We start from the raw sequence: 22772 nt of genomic DNA, 5'->3' as shown, positions 1-22772 counted from the left end.
ATACAAAAATTATGGGTAAAGGTTTCTAATATGTTCGTGCTCTGAAATTTGAGCCCTAGTTTCATGCCGATTAGCGAGCGAAAGCAGTCTGGTATCGATCAGGTCAATATTTGCCAGCCGATGAACTTGAGCTGTCGAGGTGCGTGTTGGTAGGTTGAAAATCATCTTTAAGTATTTATTCTGTAGAACTTGTAGCTTCCTACGATGTGTTCGAGCGCATTCGTGCCATACCGGGGACCCATACTCCAGCATAGGCGCAACAACCTGTCTGTAAACAGCCAGTTTGTTGACAGTGGACGCTTTCGATCTGCGATTAATAATCGGGTATAGACGCTTCAGCATTACGATGCCTTTATTTATGCGGTCTTCTATATGAGAACGAAAAAGGAGTTTGTTGTCTAGGACCAGACCCAGATAGCGAACTTCGCTAGACCACTCGATTTGTGTATTCGAAACCGTGATGTTTGATGTGGGTCTGAGCCGGAATGTGTTGCGGTGAGGGAATATGATAGTTTGGGTTTTGCCCGCGTTCACGCAAATTTTCCAATCGGTGAGATAATCGATGTAGGCGTCCAGACCGATCTGAAGTTTTGACACAAGCGGCCGCATGACTCGTCCTTGATAACTGATTGCTGAGTCATCAGCAAACAGCGAGAGTGTTCCACCGTGCGGCAGAGGCGGGATGTCTGATGTGTATAAATTATAGAGTAACGGGCCCAGGATGCTACCTTGGGGAACTCCAGCAGGAACTGCATACGACTCGGAGAGTGCACTGCCTATACACACTTGGGACGACCTCACGTCCAGATAATCCGAGATTATTTTCACCAGGTAGGTAGGAAAGTGGAATCTGCGAAGTTTGTGCACCAACCAGTCATGCCAAACGTTATCGAACGCCTTCTCTATGTCTAAAAATACCATAGCCGTTGTCTTCGAGGTTGATTTGGCCCGTTTAATTAAGTTCGTGATCCGTTTGAGCTGATCCACCGTGGAGTGACCTCGGCGGAAGCCAAATTGTACCTCAAGGATGATGTTGTTCGATACGGTGTGTTCTAGGAGTCTAGTGTATATCAGTTTCTCAAAGAGCTTGCTGAGCGACGAGAGCAAGCTAATCGGACGATAGCTTGACGGGTTGGTGGGATCCTTACCCGGCTTCAGTATCGGTACTACCTTGGATCGTTTCCAAGCGGTGGGGAAGTAACCGAGCTCTAGGCAACGGTTGAAGGTGCTCGCCAAGAAGGTGTACGATTTCGGCCCCAAGTTTTTAAGGACGATGTTGAATAGACCGTCGAAGCCTGGTGCCTTCATGTTGCTAGTTGATTTGATGGCGTTTACCAGCTCATCCACTGTTATTTTGTAGCTATTTTGTAACTCGATAGGTTCTGCAGCAAGCTGAATGATGCTCTCAAAAACTTCGTCCTCCAACGGACTGACAATATCCCCACCCAAATTGTGCGAAGCCATAAAATGGTGTGATATGCAATTCGCCTTCTCAACAGGTGTGATATGAATCTCGTTCATTACCCGAAGAGGAGGGATGGGCTTAGGTTTATTTTTGAGCACTTTTGATAGTCGCCAGAAGGGCCTGGAATAATTTGGTAGCTTTCCAATATCTCTCGAAAACTGAATATTTTTTAAATTTTCCACCCTGGCGGCAATAATTTTATTCAATTGTTTATAAAGAATCTTCCTTCCTATGTTCTGGGTTCTTTGAAACTGTCGTCTAATGCAATTCCTGAGGGAAATCATTTGTTTGGTTTCGTCGTCAAGATTGGAAAACTTACGTAATATCGGGGTCGCCGGAATGAACCGCTGTTCAGCTTCGCCGATGTCATCGCAGAGGGCTTGCAGCACAACATCAATGTCATCTGTAGTTATCAGCACAGGATTTTCGCTTATACGGTCCTCTACAAACCGCTGAAGTTGGGGCCAGTTCGCACGGTGATAGTTTCGTCGTCGATACAAGTGGCCCTGATCGATTGCATCATCCAGTGAGAACACTACTGGTATATGGTCAGAGGACATGTCGGTGATAACACGTAGTGCAGAGCAAACATCCGCCATGTTAGTGAGTACAATGTCAAGAATAGATCCAGCTCCAACGGGTGAGTAGAATGTAGGCGATTCTGGATTGAGGATCACGTAGTGGCCAGCCTGGAGGTCCTCGGCCAGCACCGCTCCATTCACGTTTCTCCTTGGGTTACCCCAAAGAGAGTGGCGTGCGTTGAGATCACCGGCAAGAATGAACTTTCCCTCCCGACGAGTGAGTTTCTGTATGTATCGTTTATGAAGCGCAGCTGTACCGTTCGTCTGTTTACACTGCACTGGACAGTAGATGGCGATCAAAGTGATGGGACCATTGGATGACTCCAGTTCCACTCCGACGGCTTTCACAAGTGTTAGGCGGAAGTCAGGCAGCATCCTATACACCAGACCTCGCTTGACAGCAATGGCAACGCCACCACCTTGTTGCACTCGGTCGAGTCTAATGAATGTGTGATCGGGCAGGCTAAAGGATTTCTCCGGCTTGAGGTGTGTCTCAGTCAAAAACGCAATGTGAATATCATGGTGTCGCAGGAAATCGATGACTTCAAGCTGTTTTTTACCCACAGAGTGGGCATTCCAGTTAAGAACGTTGATGATGAACGCTGAAGTTTGTCATGAAGTGCATCATTTGCACCATCATTTTTTGCATGTCGGTAACAAGCGTTGTTAGATGGACGATGATCTGCGACATACCTTCCGTTGACTGGTTAGGCGAGATGGGACCATGCTGGTTTCCCCAGAAGCCCGGAGGAGGAGAGGAGTCCTGCTGCTGAGATGCAGTACTGCTGGAGCTAGCTTGATTGGTTACCAAAGACACGTTTTGGACATGCTTTGCTGGTAGCTTTGTGTGCGGCTCCACAGTTTACGCAGACGGGATCAGCGGTTTCGATTAGATCACATGCATTTTTCTCATGGGTTTTGCCACACTGGATACAGCGCTCAGCCATATGGCAGTTTTTTGCTCCATGCCCGAATTTGTAGCATTTCATACACTGTGTAACCTCCCGGTGAACCGGCTTGTAGCGGTCCCACTGAATCGAAGTGTGCGAGAGCACCCGAATGGACTGCAGATCCTTCAGTGATGTTGAATATTTTTCTAGATGGACCAAATATAGTTGATCTCTATATGTACGGGATGTGTCATATCGCTTCATTTTATATATCTGGACCGGCTTGAGACCATTTTGCTTAAGCTCCTCCAACAGAATTTCCACATCCATGTCAGGGAGTCCACGCAGCACTACCTTGAAAGGTTTGTCAGCTTCGATGTCGTGGCTGTAATATTCACAGCCCTGTTGTTTTAGGATTTCTTTGACGGCGTTGTAATGGTTCCTAGAAGGAACCATAAACTTGTACCCCTCAGAGCAGTAACGGATGATACACTTCAAGCCTTTCGCTATGAAGAATATGATTTTTTCCCGAAGTCCATCAGGGAACCCTTTCACGAAAAACGGCGGGAGTTTCTCCTTTTTTTCTAGTTTATTCGGCTCAGCACCTTTGTCCAAAACGGCAAAACGATTGTTGGCCAGCACCCTTTTTGCTGACGGGTCGGCGGGAGGGTTTACCAAATCGACATCGTTGATCGATCGGGATCGCTTCCCGGATGAACTGGCGCTCGAATCAGAGCGCGATTTACCCATAGTAGGGTTAATAGATACGTCAACTTCCAGCACGGATTAAAATTCAACTTTATCTTTACTTTCACTTTTTCACGAACTGTACTGCTCAACACGCTAGCAGAGGATGAATGACTGAGAAAGTTTGCCTCAGCGAGATCCACTGTTTATACTCTAGGCAAGTATTCCCCTTCATTCTTCTACTTTTCCTTTATTCATGGGAACTTTGAATCCTACGATTTCCCCTCCGTTGGTCGTCGATAGGTTGCTCGTTATTGACAGGTCTGTTCGGGAAAGCACACAAATGGACAGAACAAATGTATGGGAAAATGGAAACGCCTCAAGTTTTCATGAATTTTAACCATTTACAAACCAGGCGATTCTAATGTATAGCATATTAAACAAATCTTACGGAATTTCCGATTCGTTTAGTATGTGAATCGCCAAAATCCGTTCGCGGCAAAAATATTTATTAACGTTAACTTTATTTCATAAAAACGTGACCTGTTTTCTGATTTGGCACCCTTAATGAAAGACGTAGTTCTACGTCAAAAAATATTAGCGTAGAAAGCTAAGAGGATCTCTTTCAAGGGAAATTAATTCCAACCGCAAAGGGTTAAAGACAATTTTGCAACAATTGATGCAAACATGGCTACTCCTTGCAATGATTTTCTCTTTTGATGTCTAATTTATATAGAGGGGCTGTTTTACAGTGGAATTGTCGTAGTCTTATCCCTAAATTGGATACATGTAAATTTTTAATTCACAACTTCAATTGTGTTTTTGTTTTTGCTCTGTCCGAAACTTGGCTCAAAATTATTTCTCTTTCCACGATTTCAATTTTATACGCTTGGGCCGTGCTGACAGATACGAAGGGGTACTATTGGGGATCAATAAGTGCCATTCATTTTTGAGAATTGATCTTCCACCTTTTGGAGGAATCGAAGCTGTTGCTTGTTAAGCAAACATCAGAGGCAAAGACTTCTCTATTGTCAGCTTGTATTGGCTTCCGAGAGCTGCGGTTAGCCGCAAGCAACTTGTTGACATGTGTTCACTCCTTCCTGAGCCACGGTTGATCTTGGGAGACTTCAACTTTCACGGAACCGCCGAGGGGAACTGTACGACGACAATCGTTCATTGGTGATATATGACATTTGTAACAGCTTCAATATGATCGTTTTGAACACTGGGGAAACAACACGTGTACCTAAACCTCCTGCTAACCCAAATGCTCTTGACCTCTCGCTTTGCTAGAATTCACTATCGTTAGATTGCAAGTGGAGAGTAATCCAGGACCCCAACGGTAGTGATCACTTGCCAGTCAAAATATTCATCACCACTTGGTCGAATTCTTCTGAATATATAAATATGGCATATGATGAAAGGGAAAAAACGTGCTTATTGGCGAAATTTCGTGGGAGGTTTGTCAAGAGAAACGTCAATGAAAAAATTATGGAAAGTGGCTCGAAACATGAGGAATCGCTCTTCATCGAATGAAAGCGAAGAATATTCACATCGATGGATTTTTAATCTTGCACGGAAGGTTTGTCCCGATTCCGCTCCTGTGCAAAAATTTGTTCGAGATATACCACAAGATAGGTGCGATCTTGATTCCGAGTTTTCGATGGTAGAATTCTCTCTTGCTCTCCTTTCTTGTAACAATTCGGCTACAGGAACAGATAGAATTAAGTTCAACTTGTTGAAACACCTCCCTGATGTGGCGAAACATCGCTTGTTGAATTTATTCAATCGGTTTCTGGAGCATAATATTGTTCCAGATGATTGGAGACAAGTACGAGTTATAGCTATTCAAAAACCCGGAAAACCCGCGTCCGACTTCAATTCGTACCGCCCAATAGCAATGCTGTCTTGTATACGGAAATTGTTGGAGAAAATGATCTCGTTTCGCCTTGATCGATGGGTTGAAACGAATGGCTTACTCTTAGATACACAATATGGGTTCCGCAGGGGCAAGGGGACGTATGATTGTCTTGCGTTGCTTTCTTCAGAAATTGAAATGGCTTACGCCGAAAAAAAAACAAATGGCTTCAGTATTCTTGGACATAAAGGGGGCCTTTGATTCTGTTTCAATAGAGGTTTTGTCAGACACATTACACTCTCGGGGTCTGCCGCCTCTATTGAATAACATGTTATATAACTTGCTTTGTGAGAAACATTTGAACTTTTCTCATGGAGATTCGTCAGTAAGTCGGGTCTCTTACATGGGCCTCCCCCAGGGCTCATGTTTAAGCCCCCTTTTGTACAACTTCTATGTAAGCGACATCGACAATTGCCTTACACAAAATTGCAGCCTAAGACAACTTGCAGATGATGGAGTGGTGTCTGTCGTAGGATCATACGAATCCGACCTGCAAGGACCCTTACAAGATACTTTGAACAATTTTTCAACCTGGGCCATTGGGCTAGGGATCGAATTCTCCACGGAGAAAACAGAGATGGTGGTTTTTTTTCTAGGAAGCATAAACCAGCAAAACCAAAGCTTCAACTTTTGGGTAAACCGATCACTCATACTATGTCATTCAAGTATCTTGGGGTCTGGTTCGACTCCAAATGTACTTGGGGGCCCATATTAGGTATCTGAGTAAAAAACGCCAACAAAGAATAAACTTTCTCCGTACAATTACCGGTACCTGGTGGGGAGCCCATCCCGAAGATCTTATAATGTTGTATCGAACAACTATTCCCTCAGTGATGGAGTATGGCAGTTTCTGTTTTCAATCAGCTGCCAAAACACACCTCATTAAACTCGAGCGAATTCAGTATTTTTGTCTCCGTATTGCGTTGGGATGTATGCCCTCAACGCATACCATGAGTCTCGAGGTTTTGGCAGGCATACTCCCACTAAAAGATCGCTTCAATTTATTATCTCTTCGGTTCCTCATCCGGTGTAAGGTTATAAACCCAGTGGTGATCGGAAATTTTGAGCAGCTTATTGAGCTAAATTTTCATTCCGGATTCATGAGCTCATATCATGAATTCATCTCCATGCAGGTTGATCCTTCTTCGTATACTCACAACCTTGTTTGTTTTCCTGACTACATCAATCCCTCTGTGCATTTTGATCTGTTCATGAAGGACAAAATCCATCGAATTCCAGATTATCATCGATCGGGGATCGTTCCTACGATCTTCAATGCAAAGTATGGGCGTATCAATTGTGATAATATGTACTCTACTGATGGGTCCTCTATGAATGAGTCCACAGGATTTGGAGTGTTCAACGAATTTTTTAGCACCTTTAGCACCAGTCTTCAGAATCCTTGCTCTGTGTATATTGCTGAATTGGCAGCGATTCACTGGGCGCTGGACAGCGTCGCCTCACGACCTGTTGAACACTATTACATTGTAATAGATAATCTTAGCATTCAGTGAAGCTGGAAAAGCACTCCCCGTACTTCCATACTTCACATTGCTCAATTCCGGGTAATGAGGGCTGACTCATTAGCAAAGGTGAGTGCAGTTGAAGGCGATATCTATCTGTGTCATATCGCCTTCAATGATTTTTATTCTGTAGTCCGTAAAAATAACATCGCTAACTGGCAACACAAATAGAAGGAAGATGAATTGGGCCGATTGTTTCACTCGATTATCCCTGAGGTTAGCCTCGAACCGTGGTTCAACAGTCTGGACTTTATTCGTACCTTCTTCCGGCTCATGTCTAATCACTGTTCGTTAGATGCGCTACTCTCTTATTTCAAATTGGCCGGCAGCAATCTCTGTTTCTCTCCTTCGGGCCCGAGGAAGACAGCCGAATGTGTCGGTGAGAGATGTGTTGGCTCGGTTAGACCTTGATTACATGTCCCAAAGCGAAGCTTAGGTTGTGAATGTTTCGCTTCTCCTTAGAATTCTCAGTCGGGACCACAGAATACTCGTGGCAATAATAAGCTAGAAATTGAGTGAGACACGTTAAAAAAAAAACAAATGATTTAAAAACCTTGAATACTATATTCTTGGTGGCTTTTTTATTTCTCTGAAGAGGTGTTAAATAATACAATTTATTATAAAAATGTATTAACAACTGCTGGGATACAAAATACATAAATAAATCGCTTTAAAAATAATCAATGGAATTCTTTTAATCCATTTGGTACAATTTGTAGACTTGTAATTTTGTAGTTTTGTTCCCAAATTTTCGCCGAGAGATAAATTCTTTCATAAATATTATCTTCTATAAAATAAACTTACTCGTTACTTCGTATTTTACGGACAATATTGGAAAACCTATAACAGAATAACGATCGACTTCGACTAGCAAGAGTTTTTTTTTGTTACCTACAAACAAAACCGTTTGTAAAACACCAAAAGCTTCGAATCGCTAGAAAAGGACACATTCATTCTATTTCTGGCCGAGGTACATTTCAAGTCGTTATAGCTAGACAATCTATACTAAAGGCTGATTTAGACGATGCCAGTCAGCGCTCTAGTTGAAGTATCCAGTGAATAGAGAACAGACACTCTGTTCAAGTTAGAGGCCAATTACTTGTTCGATACTGGTACAAGTAACTTGGACAGAGTGTCTGTTCTCTGTTCACTGGATACCTCAACTAGAGCGCTGACTGGCATCGTCTAAATCAGCCTTAAGTGTGGATGATGCTCGTTACGTATTTGATATATTGTCTCACGAACAATAATATAATCCGTCATTGTCTATGGATGTAAGAGAGTGATTGATTGATTGTATTCATCTACGCGTGTACTTTACTCTTCCACTGGTGATTGATAGTTTTTCTTGCGGAAGGTTGCTAGCCGCATTCGTTCGGTTTGTAGGGCCTGCTCCAGCTCCAGCACCTTCACCTGGATTTCCATCTCCTTGGTTTTAGCCTGGTGGACAGTTAACGATCCAAGATCCAGATCCTGGGAATCCTCCAACCGTTGGCTACAATCTTTGGCCGTTGCCACCACTATACCGGTGGCTTGAGTAACGTTTTTCGATGCGGTTCCAAGGGCAGCCAAATTTTGACTCCCTCTGGGTGCTTTTACCCGACTAGCTACTACAAGTTGGGCCGTACAAGCCGCAATCTCCTGGGCGGCTACTACCAAATCCAGCTGGTGGCGAGCACCACCGGAAACGGTTTTGTTGGCTGCCGTTCTGGAATAAATCGATTTTTTTTGTCAATATGCTTCACTTCGTCAACTCGGGAAAGTCAAACACTCACACTAGGAAGTTCGCACCCTGTGCTACACTTTTGGCGGCAGAAATCAGCCCCTCCGTCCACTGATGGTTGCGTTTGTAGAATTCCTTCGCTGATGCGGAGCCTTTGCCGAGTGCCACAATCTCAGACTGGAGTAGGCGCGATTTCTGCACCAGAATTCGAATCGCATGCATCAGGTTGGTGCAGGCATCGAGGATTTTCTCGTTCACCTCCAGTTTGATGCCCGAATCGACGGCTCTGGATTTTGATAGCATTTCCTGTGAGATAGAAGAGGAACAGATTAAGGAAGGCTCCGTGCGTTCGAAGGATTTAGAGGGCCCGATTCTCAGGGTGGTCTTCCATGTTTCAAACGTTTGTACATTGTATTAGTGCACGGCATATAGTAGTCATAGCGGAAATAGCAAATGAAATACAACTTCCTATCTAAATATATCGTACATAGAGTTCTATTTAGGGGAATGGGGGTAAAACGGACATGTAAAGAAGAATTTCAATTATATCTTTGGAAACTCATGTTTCTCAAAAATTTGATGCAGTTTCTTGCAATTCAATATACTGTTTTTCTACCTCATTGACCAAATATTTCACAAAAAAGTGTTTTTCAATGGTTTTACTGAAATTAAAACAGACCGAAAAGTACAAAATTTTTTTCGATGCGGGTAATATGGACATATAATGGGGGTAATATGGACAGGATTGTAATATATAAAGCGTAGAGGTTTATCGATCGCGAGAGAAATATTTTTAACCAAGATCTGAACTCATCACGAATGTCCGTTAAAAGATGGGAAAATCGAATTAATTTACGCAGAAGTGATATCGTGCTTTTCAGCAGTATACATGGACATACCCTCAACTATTTTGTTTTTGATTCCAGTCAGCTTCTAAACAGTCCGCATTTGGCGATTTGATTTCCATTTATAGACGCAGAGCGTTCCTTTCCTTAGGAATAGATTGAACAGACTTTTCACTGTCCATCTCACTCCCACTGGCAACTGTCCGTTTTACCCCACCAATACAATTATTTCAATAATTTAAATATTCCACTCAAAAATGAATTTACTTTTCCGTACATACCTAATATTGCTTTTCTGTTAACTCACAAATCGAAATACAAACATCAGCGAATTGAATTTTGATATTGAACCATTCAAAATGCTTAATACCGAAGCAGCTAAAATTACATCCACACGCGGAATCATGTATGATTTTCGGTTTTTGTTTCCCTTTTTCCACTTTTGATCATTATTCATTGCCATAGGGTGGCTTAAACATTATAAAATAGTATGTAGAAGGTGTTTTCATTAACAACAATCTGAAGTTCAAAAAGTAACTATACAAATGAATCACCTGTCCATGTTACCCGCGGTTCCCCTATAACCTATAACGATTCCCACATGCCCATTTCCTGTGGTCACATACCACTACAATTTCAGTTTTTCGAAGAATATTGTAGCTCAACTTATTGTTGTTCGGGATGACAAGCGATTGTTATTATGAAATTGAAAATACAGTCAACTCTCCCTAACTCGATATTCGAAGTGACCATCGAGTTAGGGAGGTATCGAGATACAGAACATTTTTTCATAATTTTTTTTATGTCATAAATTGTCATATATTAGGGTAAGTGTCCCAATTATGGTATGAATTTGAATTTTTGATTCATTCCTTTAAAGTGAAAAAACACCTTTCTGATATAAAAAAAATATTTTTTCCAAAATCTCTCAGGAGGTGGTATACGATCATATTTGATGGAAAAAATCCTTCTACGCATATGTTCGAATTTCAACAATGACAATGAGTTATAGAACTTTTTTTTGTTTCGGACTTTGTTGCCTCAAACTGGGTCTACATTGAATAGTACGCTATGGAAGACGATTCTGATGCTTTCATTTGAAAGATGAGAAAATTTAGTACAGAATATAGTAGTGGAACATCTAAATTAGTGGATTAAAATAACATTTTGGAAGTGGACAATTTTAAAGTTTTTGTTTTTTTTTCAATTCGTAATTATTAATTTTATCCCAAAAATTCATACTCAACTTGATTGTTTCTATCAAACGAATTAAAGCTCTCTAACCCCTCTACAATTTGTTTTTTGACGACCAACTTTCTTAATTCCGCTGCAATATCGACATAAACAATCTATATATATATATATATATATATATATATATATATATATATATATATATATATATATAAATATATGGATTTCTGTCTGTCTGTTAGTCTGTCTGATTCTTATGGACTCGAAAACTACTGAACCGATCAACATGAAAACTGGTATGTAGCGGTTTTGGGGCCGGGGAAGGTTTTCGTGATAGTTAGAGACCCTCCCCCTCTCTAAGGGGGGCTGCCATACAAATGAAACACAAATTTCTGCATTACTCGAGAATTAATCAAGCAAATGAAACCAAATATTTGGCATGTGGAGGTTTTAGGGTGCAATAAATGTTTTTACGACGATAAGATACTTCTCCCCCCTCTCTTAGAGGGGGCTCCCATACAAATGAAACACAATTTTCTGCATTACATGAGAATTAATCAAGCAACTGAAACCGAATTTGGCAATTTTAGGGTGCAATAAATGTTTCTATGATGGTTAGACTCTCCACCCCCCTCTCTAAGGGGGGGCTGCCATACAAATGAAACACAAATTTCTGCATAACTCAAGAATTAATCAAGCAAATGAAACCAAATTTGACATGTGGAGGTTTCAGGATGCAATAATTGTTTCTATGATGGTTAAACACTCCTCCCACTCTCTAAGGGTGGGCTGTCATACAAATGAAACACAAATTTCTGCATAACTCGAAAACTGATCAAGCAAATGGAGCCAAATTTGGCATGTGAAGGTTTTACGGGACACGAAACGTTTCTATGATGAATACACTCCTCCTCCTCTCTAAGAAGGGCTGCCCTGCAAATGAAACACAAAGTTCTGCATAACTCGAGAACTAATCAAGCACAATTGGGGATGTGTGGGTTTTTGGGTATGAGAAATGTTTCTATAATGGTATGACACCCCTCCCTCCTCTGGAATGGAGAGAGGGTCCCATAAAAATATTACACATATTTTAATCAAAAATATTCCGACCAAACATGACTGTAGTATCGGCATCTCGATACTTTTAGACGTCACTGTTCCGTAGAGTTGGTTTCACAAACACTATTGTACCGATATAAATGTGTATGGCAAATCTAGAACGCTCGAATAAAGATATGGAGAGTTTGGTACGGACTACCAAGCGAGACGGTTACGCGTAGTTATTACTCGAGCTGCGACACAACATTTGGCGACGAGGTGAAAAATAAAAATTATTGTTTTGAGTGAAGATTTTGAGAATTAACCGGCGTGCTACAAATTAAAAGGTAGGAAGAAAGGTGAATGAAATGCATGTGCAAATTATGACCAGCAATAATTTGTTTTAAAATGGCCGTGTTATGACAATGAGTAAAATTGGATATAAATATTAACTGGGAAAATAAAAACAGGTGGAGTCAGTTTAAGAAAGGTGAGAATGATGGAGAAAATGCAAAAGTAGGCCTGAAAAAGAAAATGGAAGAACGGTTCCATAAAGTGCACTGGCAAAAGGCGGAGTGAGTGGCGGAGAGAGGCGAAAAAAAGACGGATGGGTAATGTCGGGGACATAACCGGAGTGACGTAGGACTATACAAAGGGGACAGCTTTTGTTATATATATATTTTAAATATATTGTTTTATTTTCTTCTCCTACGTGAATACCTACATATCCACCTGAAAAATGAATTAGTTTACTGTTTACTCTTTATGAACATGTTGGTGGTTCTGAAAAGAACCTTTGGTGTTGTGTTTTTGTTATCACTCGATATCCCCATCTTGTTCGGTTGCACCTTCCTGTTTAGCTATTACGTTTGCCACTCGCCACAGCTTTCACAGCTGGAAAATTTCTTCCCATCCAGCTTGTGACATGTTGTACAGTAAGTTACATCCAATGCGACGTGCCGAAGCACCACTCAGTGTCGCATTGGAGGCGATTTTAACCTGTAATTGAACATTTGCGATAACAGTGGTACAGTGTCGACTTTCAATGTGGGGTCATAATTTGGATCTCTATGTTTACAAAAATGCCCAACTAAATATGTCGCATTGCATGTCCGTCCAATTAGCTAAATGTCGAACTAATTGTAAATTACTGTTCTTTCAATCTGGAAACAATTTAAGGATTGGTGAAAATTGAATAATCGGGAAAGTCCCCAACTATCAATAAGCTCAGAACAACTGCCAAATTCACATACTCATCAGATCCTGGCAAACAAATTATGAAAAAATCAATTTGTGTTTTATTATTATTTTGGATAATGTTTTAGAAAGCATTGAACTGTATTTCCTAAACTCTTTTTTGAAAGGTTTAATGGCCCTGAAAAGCGCCTTGTTTTATGGAATGGTTCCAATTTAGAAAACTTAGTACTCGTGGTTTTGAAAAAAAAAAACATTTCGAACGCCCTCGATGCCGCCTTGTTCTGGATCTGCCACCAAAGCAGTTTGTATAAAGAACAAACTTTTTTTCTTCTGCTACCTGATGCCGTTTTGCGATTGCGTTTGCCACTCGCCACTCGCTGCAACTGCCTGTTGTCTTGATGTCCACCGAACCGAATGTGTTCTGTTCCGAATGCGGGTTTTCTTATCGTCGCGAGCAGCTTTGCCAGCTAACTCGATCACTTCGGCGGCCGAAACTATATAACGCCGGCTAGGTGGACTGGTGCACTGGTACTAATGCGCTCGGCCTAGCTACCCTTGCGGGTAACTCCAGATCAACACGGTTCGAGCCGGATTTTGCCTTTCCCTTCACTTTTCCTCCTTTACCATGTCCAGACATGGCTGCTTGGGTTGGTTTGTTGATGTGTTGTGATGCGAATAGATGTGGTGTACGGTTTGAATGAGAATGATCGTTACGGCAGCGGAGCGGGGATTTTTAAGCTGACTGGCTGGCTCGAGAATTACGCATGTGTGAGACTGCGACCAATGTTTCGTTAATTTTTTTTTTCCTTTCCAATCGTGCTTCATTCTATTTCGCTGCTGCTCTGGTTGCCCGTTTTGGTCGGTACGATTTGAGGAGCACAAAATGGACCAATCAAAAATGGGCACATAGGGCATTTTGACAATGCTTGATATTTCACAATTATTCAATTATTCATCTCAAGAAAAATTAAATGTTATTCGTTATTATAGATGCGTAGATATATTTCCTATCAATTGATGCAAAAACCTTTGCGATCTATTGAGAAATGCTCGAGTTATAAGCGTTCCAAATCTTGCATTTTTTCCTACTTGTTCAGTGCCTAGATTTCACTTTCACCCCCTATATCTTCCGGTTAGACGTAGTCCTACGTCAAAAAAATGACTGGGAGCTACGTGTGAGATTTCATTCTGTTCTGCTTCATATTTGGGTAAAGGTATACATGAGTGAGTGGGGTGATTTGATTTGAGGCAAGTAGTGGGAATTTCGGTTGTAGGGAGATTAACTAGATTGCTGTTTAAGAGTCGCTTTAGGTGCGAAAGTAAGTCTGCAAATGTATACATGGTTTAGAAACTACAATTGTTTGTGTGAAATGGAATTTGTAACTATAGACAAATGTGTAATGGAGCAACTGGGAGAGAGAGAGTGATTGTAACTGTGAGCAAAGACTAGAATAGACTCGGAAGCGGAAGAGACTCTGCAACTGCGTGCGGGAGAGAAGGGCGCATAGTTTTCAATACGCAACTGGGTGCGTGAGTGTGCAACTGTGTGCAAATCTCAGTAAAAGCAACTGTGTGCGAAAGAGAAATGCAACTGTGTGCAAAGTTTCCAATACGCAACTGGGTGCGTGAGTGTGCAACTGTGTGCAAATTACAGTAAAAGCAACTGTGTGCGAAAGATAATTGCAACAGAGTGCATAATTTTTGAAACGCAACTGGGTGCAAAAGAGGGACTACATCTGTGTGCAGAGTAATGTATCGCAACTGTGTGCGAGGGTGTAGAACGGGGGAAGGTTATAGGCAGATTATTTAACGCAACGGGATGCGGAAATGTGTTGAATGAATAAGTATGAAATACATTGTATGGACAGCGGTACATGTCAATAAGCATAAGAAATATTTGACTGCATTTATTTTATTTCAAATGATTGCTGGAATTAAAGATAAAGTATGCTAAATAAATAAAACAAAAAAAAATCTAATAAAATCCTATTTATTCAGAGTGTTACGATGGATTCAATACGACGTATCCGGCCCTTTGAGCTAACGGCTGAGAGATCACGTTTACCAACAGAGTGGCAAAAGTGGAAGAGAGAACTTGATCGCTATTTTGATGCTAGCAAGATCACGTCGCAGTGGGAGAAACGTTCCATACTATTACATTTGGCAGGGCCTGATATTCAAGAGATATTCGATCATCTACCAGGAACTAATGAAATTCCTCACGTGGTAGCTGATCCACCGTATTACGATGTTGCCATCAAGAAACTGGATGAACATTTCGAGCCTATGAGAAGGCGAAACTATGAGCGACATTTATTTCGACAAATTTCTCAGAAGTCCGATGAGCGATTTGCGGATTTTGTTTTACGGCTTCGTATCCAAGCGAAACGGTGCGAATTTGATAGGTACGACGTAAGGGAAGTTGAAGATCGAATCATTGAGCAAATTGTTGAAGCTTGTACTTCATCCGAATTGCGAAGACAAATTCTGGCTAAGGAAATGTCTCTCGATGACATCGTATCCCATGGCACAACTCTTGCTGATGTTAATCAACAAGTAAAAGAGCTTGATCGTCAGAGAGTTGATAATAATACCATGGCATCAGTCAATAAAGTTTTCAAACCAGCAGTACATCAGAGCTCATTCCGTACGTCAGGGCGTCCATTTACCAGATTGACAGACAGAAAATGTTTTGCGTGTAAAGGTCATCAAAAAGGGGATCCAATGTGTCGTGCAACGAATGCAAAATGTGTTAAATGTGGCGAGTTAGGACATTTTGCTGTACGATGTTTGAAGCGCAAGTCAGGTGATACTAAACTTTTTAAATCGAAAAATATAAGAGTTGTTACTGATGATGATAATGAGGATGTTAGGGAAGAGAACATCTTCTACGCAATGGGAAGAAATACATTTGAATTTCTGGTGGGGGGAATCAAAATCCCCATGATAATTGACTCCGGAGCAGATGTGAATATCTTGGATGAGGTGACATGGGAACATGCCAAGCAAGCGGGAATGGAGGTGCGAGATTTTTCGTGGAAATCTGACAGGTCATTAAAAGCATACGCTACAAAGCTACCAATAAAAATCAAATGTATGTTCTGGACGAACGTTGAAGCTGGATCTAATAAAGTGAAAGCGAAATTCTATGTAGCGGAGAAATGGCAGAGAAATCTCCTTGGCGATATTAGTGGGAAAGAACTGAAGGTTTTGAAAGTTTGATGGGTTTGATGTCGCATCAATAGAATCTTCTTCCGAGTCAACATTTCCGAAGATAAAGGGAGTATTGGTTGAGATACCGATTGATAAAACAATTCAACCAGTACAGCAGGCATACAGACGTGCACCAATCGCTCTTGAAGGAAAAATTTACGATAAGCTCCAGTATTTGCTTCAGAATGATATAATAGAGAAAGTAAATGGACCATCACCATGGGTATCTCCAGTTGTTCCAGTTGTTAAAGAAACTGGAGATATCAGGTTGTGCGTTGATATGAGGGCCAATCAAGCTGTGATGCGAGAGACACATCCACTTCCTGTAATCGAAGAACTACTGGCAATTGTGAATAGTGCGGTAAAATTTTCGAAAATCGATGTGAAAGATGCATATCATCAGGTGGAACTGTCAGAGAATTCACTGGTCATTACAATATTCCTGACAAAATACGGATTGTTTAGGTAAAGTACATTGATTGTCGAACTTATTTTGAATTAAAATAAACCAACATTATTCAAACCAACATCATTCAAAAAAATATATATATACATTTTCTTCTTAAATTAGATACAAGCGGTTAATGTTTGGGGTAAGTTGTGCGCCGGAGCTTTTCCAGAAGGTAATGGAAACCATAGTTGCTGGTCTAGAAGGAGTAATTGTGTATTTGGATGATGTAGTGGTTTCGGGGCGTTCCCAGAAAGAGCACGATATTCGATTGAAAGCATTGCTGGCGCGATTTGAAGAATACAATGTTTTGTTGAATCGGGATAAATGTCAGTTCAAAGTTTCGACTCTTGATTTCTTAGGACATAATCTATCAATTAACGGGGTCAGACCTATAGAAAGTCGACTGTCGGCTGTGAAACAATTTCGAGAACCCACAAATTCAGCGGAATTAAGAAGTTTTCTAGGTCTGATAACATACGTTGGACGGTTTATTCCTCATTTGGCAACAAAAACGGATCCACTGAGAATGCTTCTACGTAAAGGAAGGAAATTTGAATGGAAGTTATAGCTTATTACGATACTCGCATAAGCTATAACTCTACGGCTCATCATCGAATCTTCCTGCATCAACACGGCACCCAATCCTGATGGGCTTGCATCCGCGACAAGAATAGTGACATCTTTAGGAGCGAAAAAACCTAGATTCTTTATCTGGAATACTGCTTCCTTTTATAGAATCAAGAGCAGCTTGCTGATCAGGTTTCCCTCACGGATTTAGAGCGGAAATATTTTCATACGGAGAAGGAAGCATTAGCATTGGTATGGGCAGTGGATCGTTTTCGTTTATACTTACAGGGAATCCGATTCGAATTAGTAACAGACTGCAAGCCCCTTATATTCTAGTTCAGTCCCCGTTCTAAACCGTGTGCAAGAATAGAACGATGAGTACTTCGTCTACAGTCGTATAGCTATGATGTGGTGTATGAGCCTGGGATAACAAACATTGCAGACGCAGATTGTCAACATCAGCTTCTGCAGCATTTGATGATGTAAATGAAGGTTCCATTAGGATGTTAATAAACATGGCGGCCCCTACTGCGATAACATTAGCCGAAATCCAGGCAGAAACGTCGAAAGATGTAATAATTAACGATGTATTTAGAGCTCTTGAGGAGAACGAGTGGTCAGAGAAGGAAACAAGCCGAAGCTGAATATGCAGATAAACGGCGTCACGCAAAATCTAGTTCTCTCAGCCCAGGGGATTTAGTTGTTGCTAAGCGTACATTGAAGGAAAATAAGTTGTCAAGTAATTTTAGTCCAGAAGAGCTAGTAGTAGTTGAAAGATCAGGACCGGATGTTACATTGAAATCATCAGAATCCGGGAAGATGATACATCGTAATATTGCACATTTGAAGAAGCTTGTTCCACGGCACGAGGGGTCAAATGCACAGACTAGTGAACCTAATACAAAACACGAGAGTGTCTTAGAACAGGAACGTGATCAACGACCACGTCGAGAATCACGACAACCGCGATTTCTAAATGATTATCAGTTAGATATAGTTCAGGACAATTGAGGAAAAGGAGAAGTGTAGTATCGGCATCTCGATACTTTTAGACGTCACTGTTCCGTAGAGTTGGTTTCACAAACACTATTGTACCGATATAAATGTGTATGGCTAATCTAGAACGATCGAATAAAGATATGGAGAGTTTGGTACGGACTACCAAGCGAGACGGTTACGCGTAGTTATTACTTGAGCTGCGACACAACAATGACAGATGAAAATTTTCGGAAAAGGAAAAAAAGAAAATTTGAAAAATCAATTCCCATATGTTCTACAATTACATAATGACAAGTGCTGTTAGTCCATTTGATGTTTGCGCTAGCAAAATTGATTTTTGCTCGAAACTGGAAATGGATTTTAATGTGATGAAACGCACTCCTATATCTTCTTCTATCTTTACCAAAAAAAAAAGGATCGCCGGATGTGTTGATAAGAGCAGAACTCAAGGAAGGAATTGTCAGATTTAGGGCTGTCTTTATTCTATTATATTTTCTGCATAAAACATTTATTCCATGTAACGGAGAAACATGTTATTTGCAAGTGGTTGAAAAAGTCTTGAACGAGAATTGTGTCTGAAAATAATCTGATATTATAATGATGAGTTTTGTTAGAAATACTAGGAATTTTATCGTAAAAGGTAAATTCAACGGGGTCGATTAGAAGATGAATCAATGAACAGTTTTGCGATAGGACCCATGAACTTGCTCATAGTATGAAAACGTGAATATTCGAAAGAATTGATAACAAAAAACAAATTTTGGGCGGGATGAAGTTTGCCGGGTCAGCTAGTCCCTAATATTTTCGCTTCAACATCAACATCAAAACCATATCAATTCTTCAAGAATGTTTTTCACTGATGGTTCGAAATCAACGGACCCATTAACATTACACTAGCTTCTATAAACTTGAAGACCCTTGTTCAGTGTATGTTGCCTAACTGGCTGCAATATATTAGGCTGTCAAAAAAAGTCCTGCGGTATTTTTTTTGAATTTTCATTTGTTCATAAAATTAGTTACAATCATCTGTTTGAAGTCAAATATGCGCCGTTTTGTTCGATGACTTGTTCCCAACGAGATGCCAACTTCATAATACCCCTGTTATAGAAGCTCGCTTCCTTATTGGCAAAAAACTCGGATAGCCAATTTTCACAGGCTTCTTTTGTGGCTAACTTCTGACTACCTAGCTCGTTCGCCATGGACAAAAACAGGTGGTAGTCACTTGGTGCAAGGTCCGGACTATACGGCGGATGCAAAAGAACCTCCCATCCGAGCTCCCGGAGCTTCTGGCGCGTCACCAAAGAAGTGTGTGGCCTGGCGTTGTCCTGATGGAAGACAATGCGGCCTCTGTTTATCAAAGATGGCCTCTACTTCATGAGTGCTACCTTCAAGCGGTCCAGTTGTTGGCAGTACAGGTCCGAATTGAGCGTTTGGCCATAGGGAAGCAGCTCATAATAGATTATTCCTTGACAATCCCACCAAACACACAGCAGAACCTTCCTGGCCGTTAATGAGGGCTTGGCGATGGTTTGGGCTGGCTCACCGCGCTTCGAACACGACCGTTTGCGCTTCACGTTGTCGTAAGTGACCCACTTTTCATCGCCAGTCACCATCCGCTTCAGAAACGAGTCGATTTTGTTGCGATTCAGCAGCGATTCACATGCGTCGATACGGTCAAAGATGTTTTTTTGCGTCAACGTGTGTGGCACCCATACATCGAGCTTCTTTGTGAATCCAAGCTTCTTCAAATGGTTAATAACGGTTTGATGACTTATCCCCAGCTCTTGGCCGATGATACGGCTGCTACTATGCCGGTCTTTCTCGGCTAATTCAGCGATTTTGTCGCAATTTTCGACGACAGGCCTTCCGGAGCGTGACGCATCTTCGACGACCTCTACACCAGAACGAAAACGTTGAAATCATCGTTGTGCGGTGGAAATGGAAACTGTATCGGGTCCATAAACAGCACAAATTTTATTGGCAGCTTGAGATGCATTTTTGCTTTTATCATAGTAGTACTGTAAAATATTGCGACACTATAACTCACGAACTACTCAACCAAACAAAACACTGTCAAGGACTATATTATAGCGCGCAAAAATACCTTTCCAACAAGCTATAGTATGACTCGATACAATGAATACATCTAGAACTACGCGCTTACAACGACACCTCGCGGAAATACCGCAGGACTTTTTTGACAGCTTAATATCATGCAATTAAGACAATTGAGTTCTTACCACCTGATCACTATTTCATTTTCTCGGGTAGTCCTAGCAGTATTAAGCCATTCAATCCTTGAAACAGCAGATGAAAGCATCATATTTTCTTATCAAAATTAGGGATGCATTGAATTTTCTTGTTGATAAAGGTATTCGAATCACTTTCATTCCTTCCTGGATTCCTTCCCATTGGTAATGAGTAAGCGGATACACTCGCAAAGATGGGTAGTATGCAAGGCACAGTTTTTGAAAGACAAATTGCGTAGGGAAAATGAGGTTAAAATGAACAGGGTTGGTAAAATGAACCAGTGCACAAACTTCGATAATTTAACTATAAACAAATTGATACTTCTTCATTATCCTACTCTTAGAACATTTGAAGCTGTTTAAGACACCCTGTTATGCATGCAAAAGTCAAATGTAAAAAAATAATAAATAAAACATAAATTCATCTCACGGTAGCCATTTTGATGTAATTTTGTGCGCATCGTATATAAGCAATTTTCCGTGAAATTTAAATTATTCGACCTGATATCTTCGACAAATCATCAGTTTGGACAACTATTCACATATTCAATGAGAGGTAAATAGATATTTTATTTGGTTTCAGTTATTATTTCGCATTCGGAATTACTTTGTTGTTTGGGGCAAAATAAGCCACCACTGGATAACGACTAACAATGTCATGTTTTCCAAAGCTGATCTACCTCATCGAATGTTGCTTTTCAAGGAGTTCCTTTTGTGGCTTTGACCTTGAAAAAATATGCCACCTCGACCAAAAACAAACCTCAATATGTGAAGCGTTATGTGTTTCTTACTATTTTTTCGAACGTATGAGTAAATTCTAGTTACTAATCTAGGTGAATAAGCTCAGCTTGATTCATACATGTACTTACTATTTCAAAAATGATTTAAATAAATTTAGATAAGGAACAACGCATAATTCTATCCGATTTAGCATGATATGTGTAATTGTTCATTTTATCACCACCATGTGACCATTTTAACCACACGATAAAAAATGCTCGATTTTACATCTTTTTTTCCCCTGTTGAGTGTGAACCACTGGGTCCATTATTTTGAACTATTGTGGTATACCCCTTTTTTATACTACACTTCAAGCTTATCTACTACTTATTGATGAAGGAGTAGACTGAAAGCTACTAGCTACTAGCGTTATAATCCTGATCGGCGACGCAGACCAAATTTCATTGGGCTCCAGAATAGCTTTATCAAGATGTTGAAGTCTGCGTCTAGTTAGAGCTCCGCAGTTACAGAGCAAATGTTCCGAGGTTTCGCTTTCGGCATTACAAAAGCGACAAATATCATCTTGTGCTAAACCTAAAGGGTGTGTCACATCAAATTGCATCACGGAAAAACGCTGTAGAAATTCGCCCAGTAGACCGATCCTTTTGAAAATTTTAGACAGTAAAATAAAAACTATTAAACAACTTTTGACATTTTCTTTTTATTTAACTTCGAGCCCAAGCCCGTATGCTCGCACCTTCCTCTTTACCCCGTCCATAAGGTTCTGTACAACGTCAGGTTGTAGTTTTTTTGAACAGAAATCCATTTTCTCTTGAAGTCCGCCTCCGATTTGACAACTTTTGGGTTCTTCCGGAGGGCCTGCTTCATAATCGCCCAATATTTCTCTATTGGGCGAAACTCCGGCGCGTTGGGCGGGTTCATTTCCTTTGGCACGAAGGTGAGCCCGTTGGCTTCGTACCACTCCAACACGTCCTTTGAATAGTGGCACGAAGCGAGATCCGGCCAGAAGATGGTCGGTCCCTCGTGCTGCCTTAATAGTGGTAGTAAGCGCTTCTGTAGGCACTCCTTAAGGTAAACCTGCCCGTTTACCGTGCCGGTCATCACGAAGGGGGCGCTCCGCTTTCCGCAAGAGCAGATCGCTTGCCACACCATGTACTTTTTGGCAAACTTGGATAAACTTTCTGCTTGCGAATCTCCTCCGGAACGCTGAATTTGTCCTCTGCGGAGAAGAACAACAGGCCCGGCAGCTGACGAAAGTCCGCTTTGACGTAGGTTTTGTCGTCCATTACCAGGCAATGTGGCTTCGTCAGCATTTCGGTGTACAGCTTCCGGGCTCGCGTCTTCCCCACCATGTTTTGCCTTTCGTCGCGGTTAGGAGCCTTCTGAACCTTGTATGTACGCAGGCCCTCCTGCTGCTTGGTCCGCTGGACGAATGAACTTGACAAATTCAGCTTATTGGCGTCACCCCGGACCGAACTTCTCGGATCACGT

General features: G+C 41.2%; 1 protein-coding gene across 11 annotated transcripts in view; it reads right to left on the bottom strand.

Annotated features, from left to right (window-relative positions):
- Nucleotides 1-7608: 7608 nt before the first annotated feature.
- LOC129764678 (huntingtin-interacting protein 1) overlaps nt 7609-22772 on the bottom strand; it is a 106830-nt gene continuing 91666 nt past the window's right edge. For all 11 annotated transcript variants that reach the window (XM_055764013.1, XM_055764016.1, XM_055764014.1 and 8 more), the window contains 2 exons: nt 8840-9093; nt 7609-8772 (listed from right to left, as the gene is read on the bottom strand). In XM_055764013.1, coding sequence (XP_055619988.1) covers nt 8382-8772; nt 8840-9093 — 645 coding nt within the window. In that variant the 3' untranslated portion in view covers nt 7609-8381. The remainder of the gene's footprint in view (nt 8773-8839; nt 9094-22772) is intronic.

This window comes from Toxorhynchites rutilus, chromosome 2, assembly GCF_029784135.1.
Source record: "Toxorhynchites rutilus septentrionalis strain SRP chromosome 2, ASM2978413v1, whole genome shotgun sequence".
In the NCBI taxonomy this organism is placed as follows: domain Eukaryota; kingdom Metazoa; phylum Arthropoda; class Insecta; order Diptera; family Culicidae; genus Toxorhynchites; species Toxorhynchites rutilus.
This window is presented reverse-complemented; position numbering and strand designations above follow the sequence as displayed.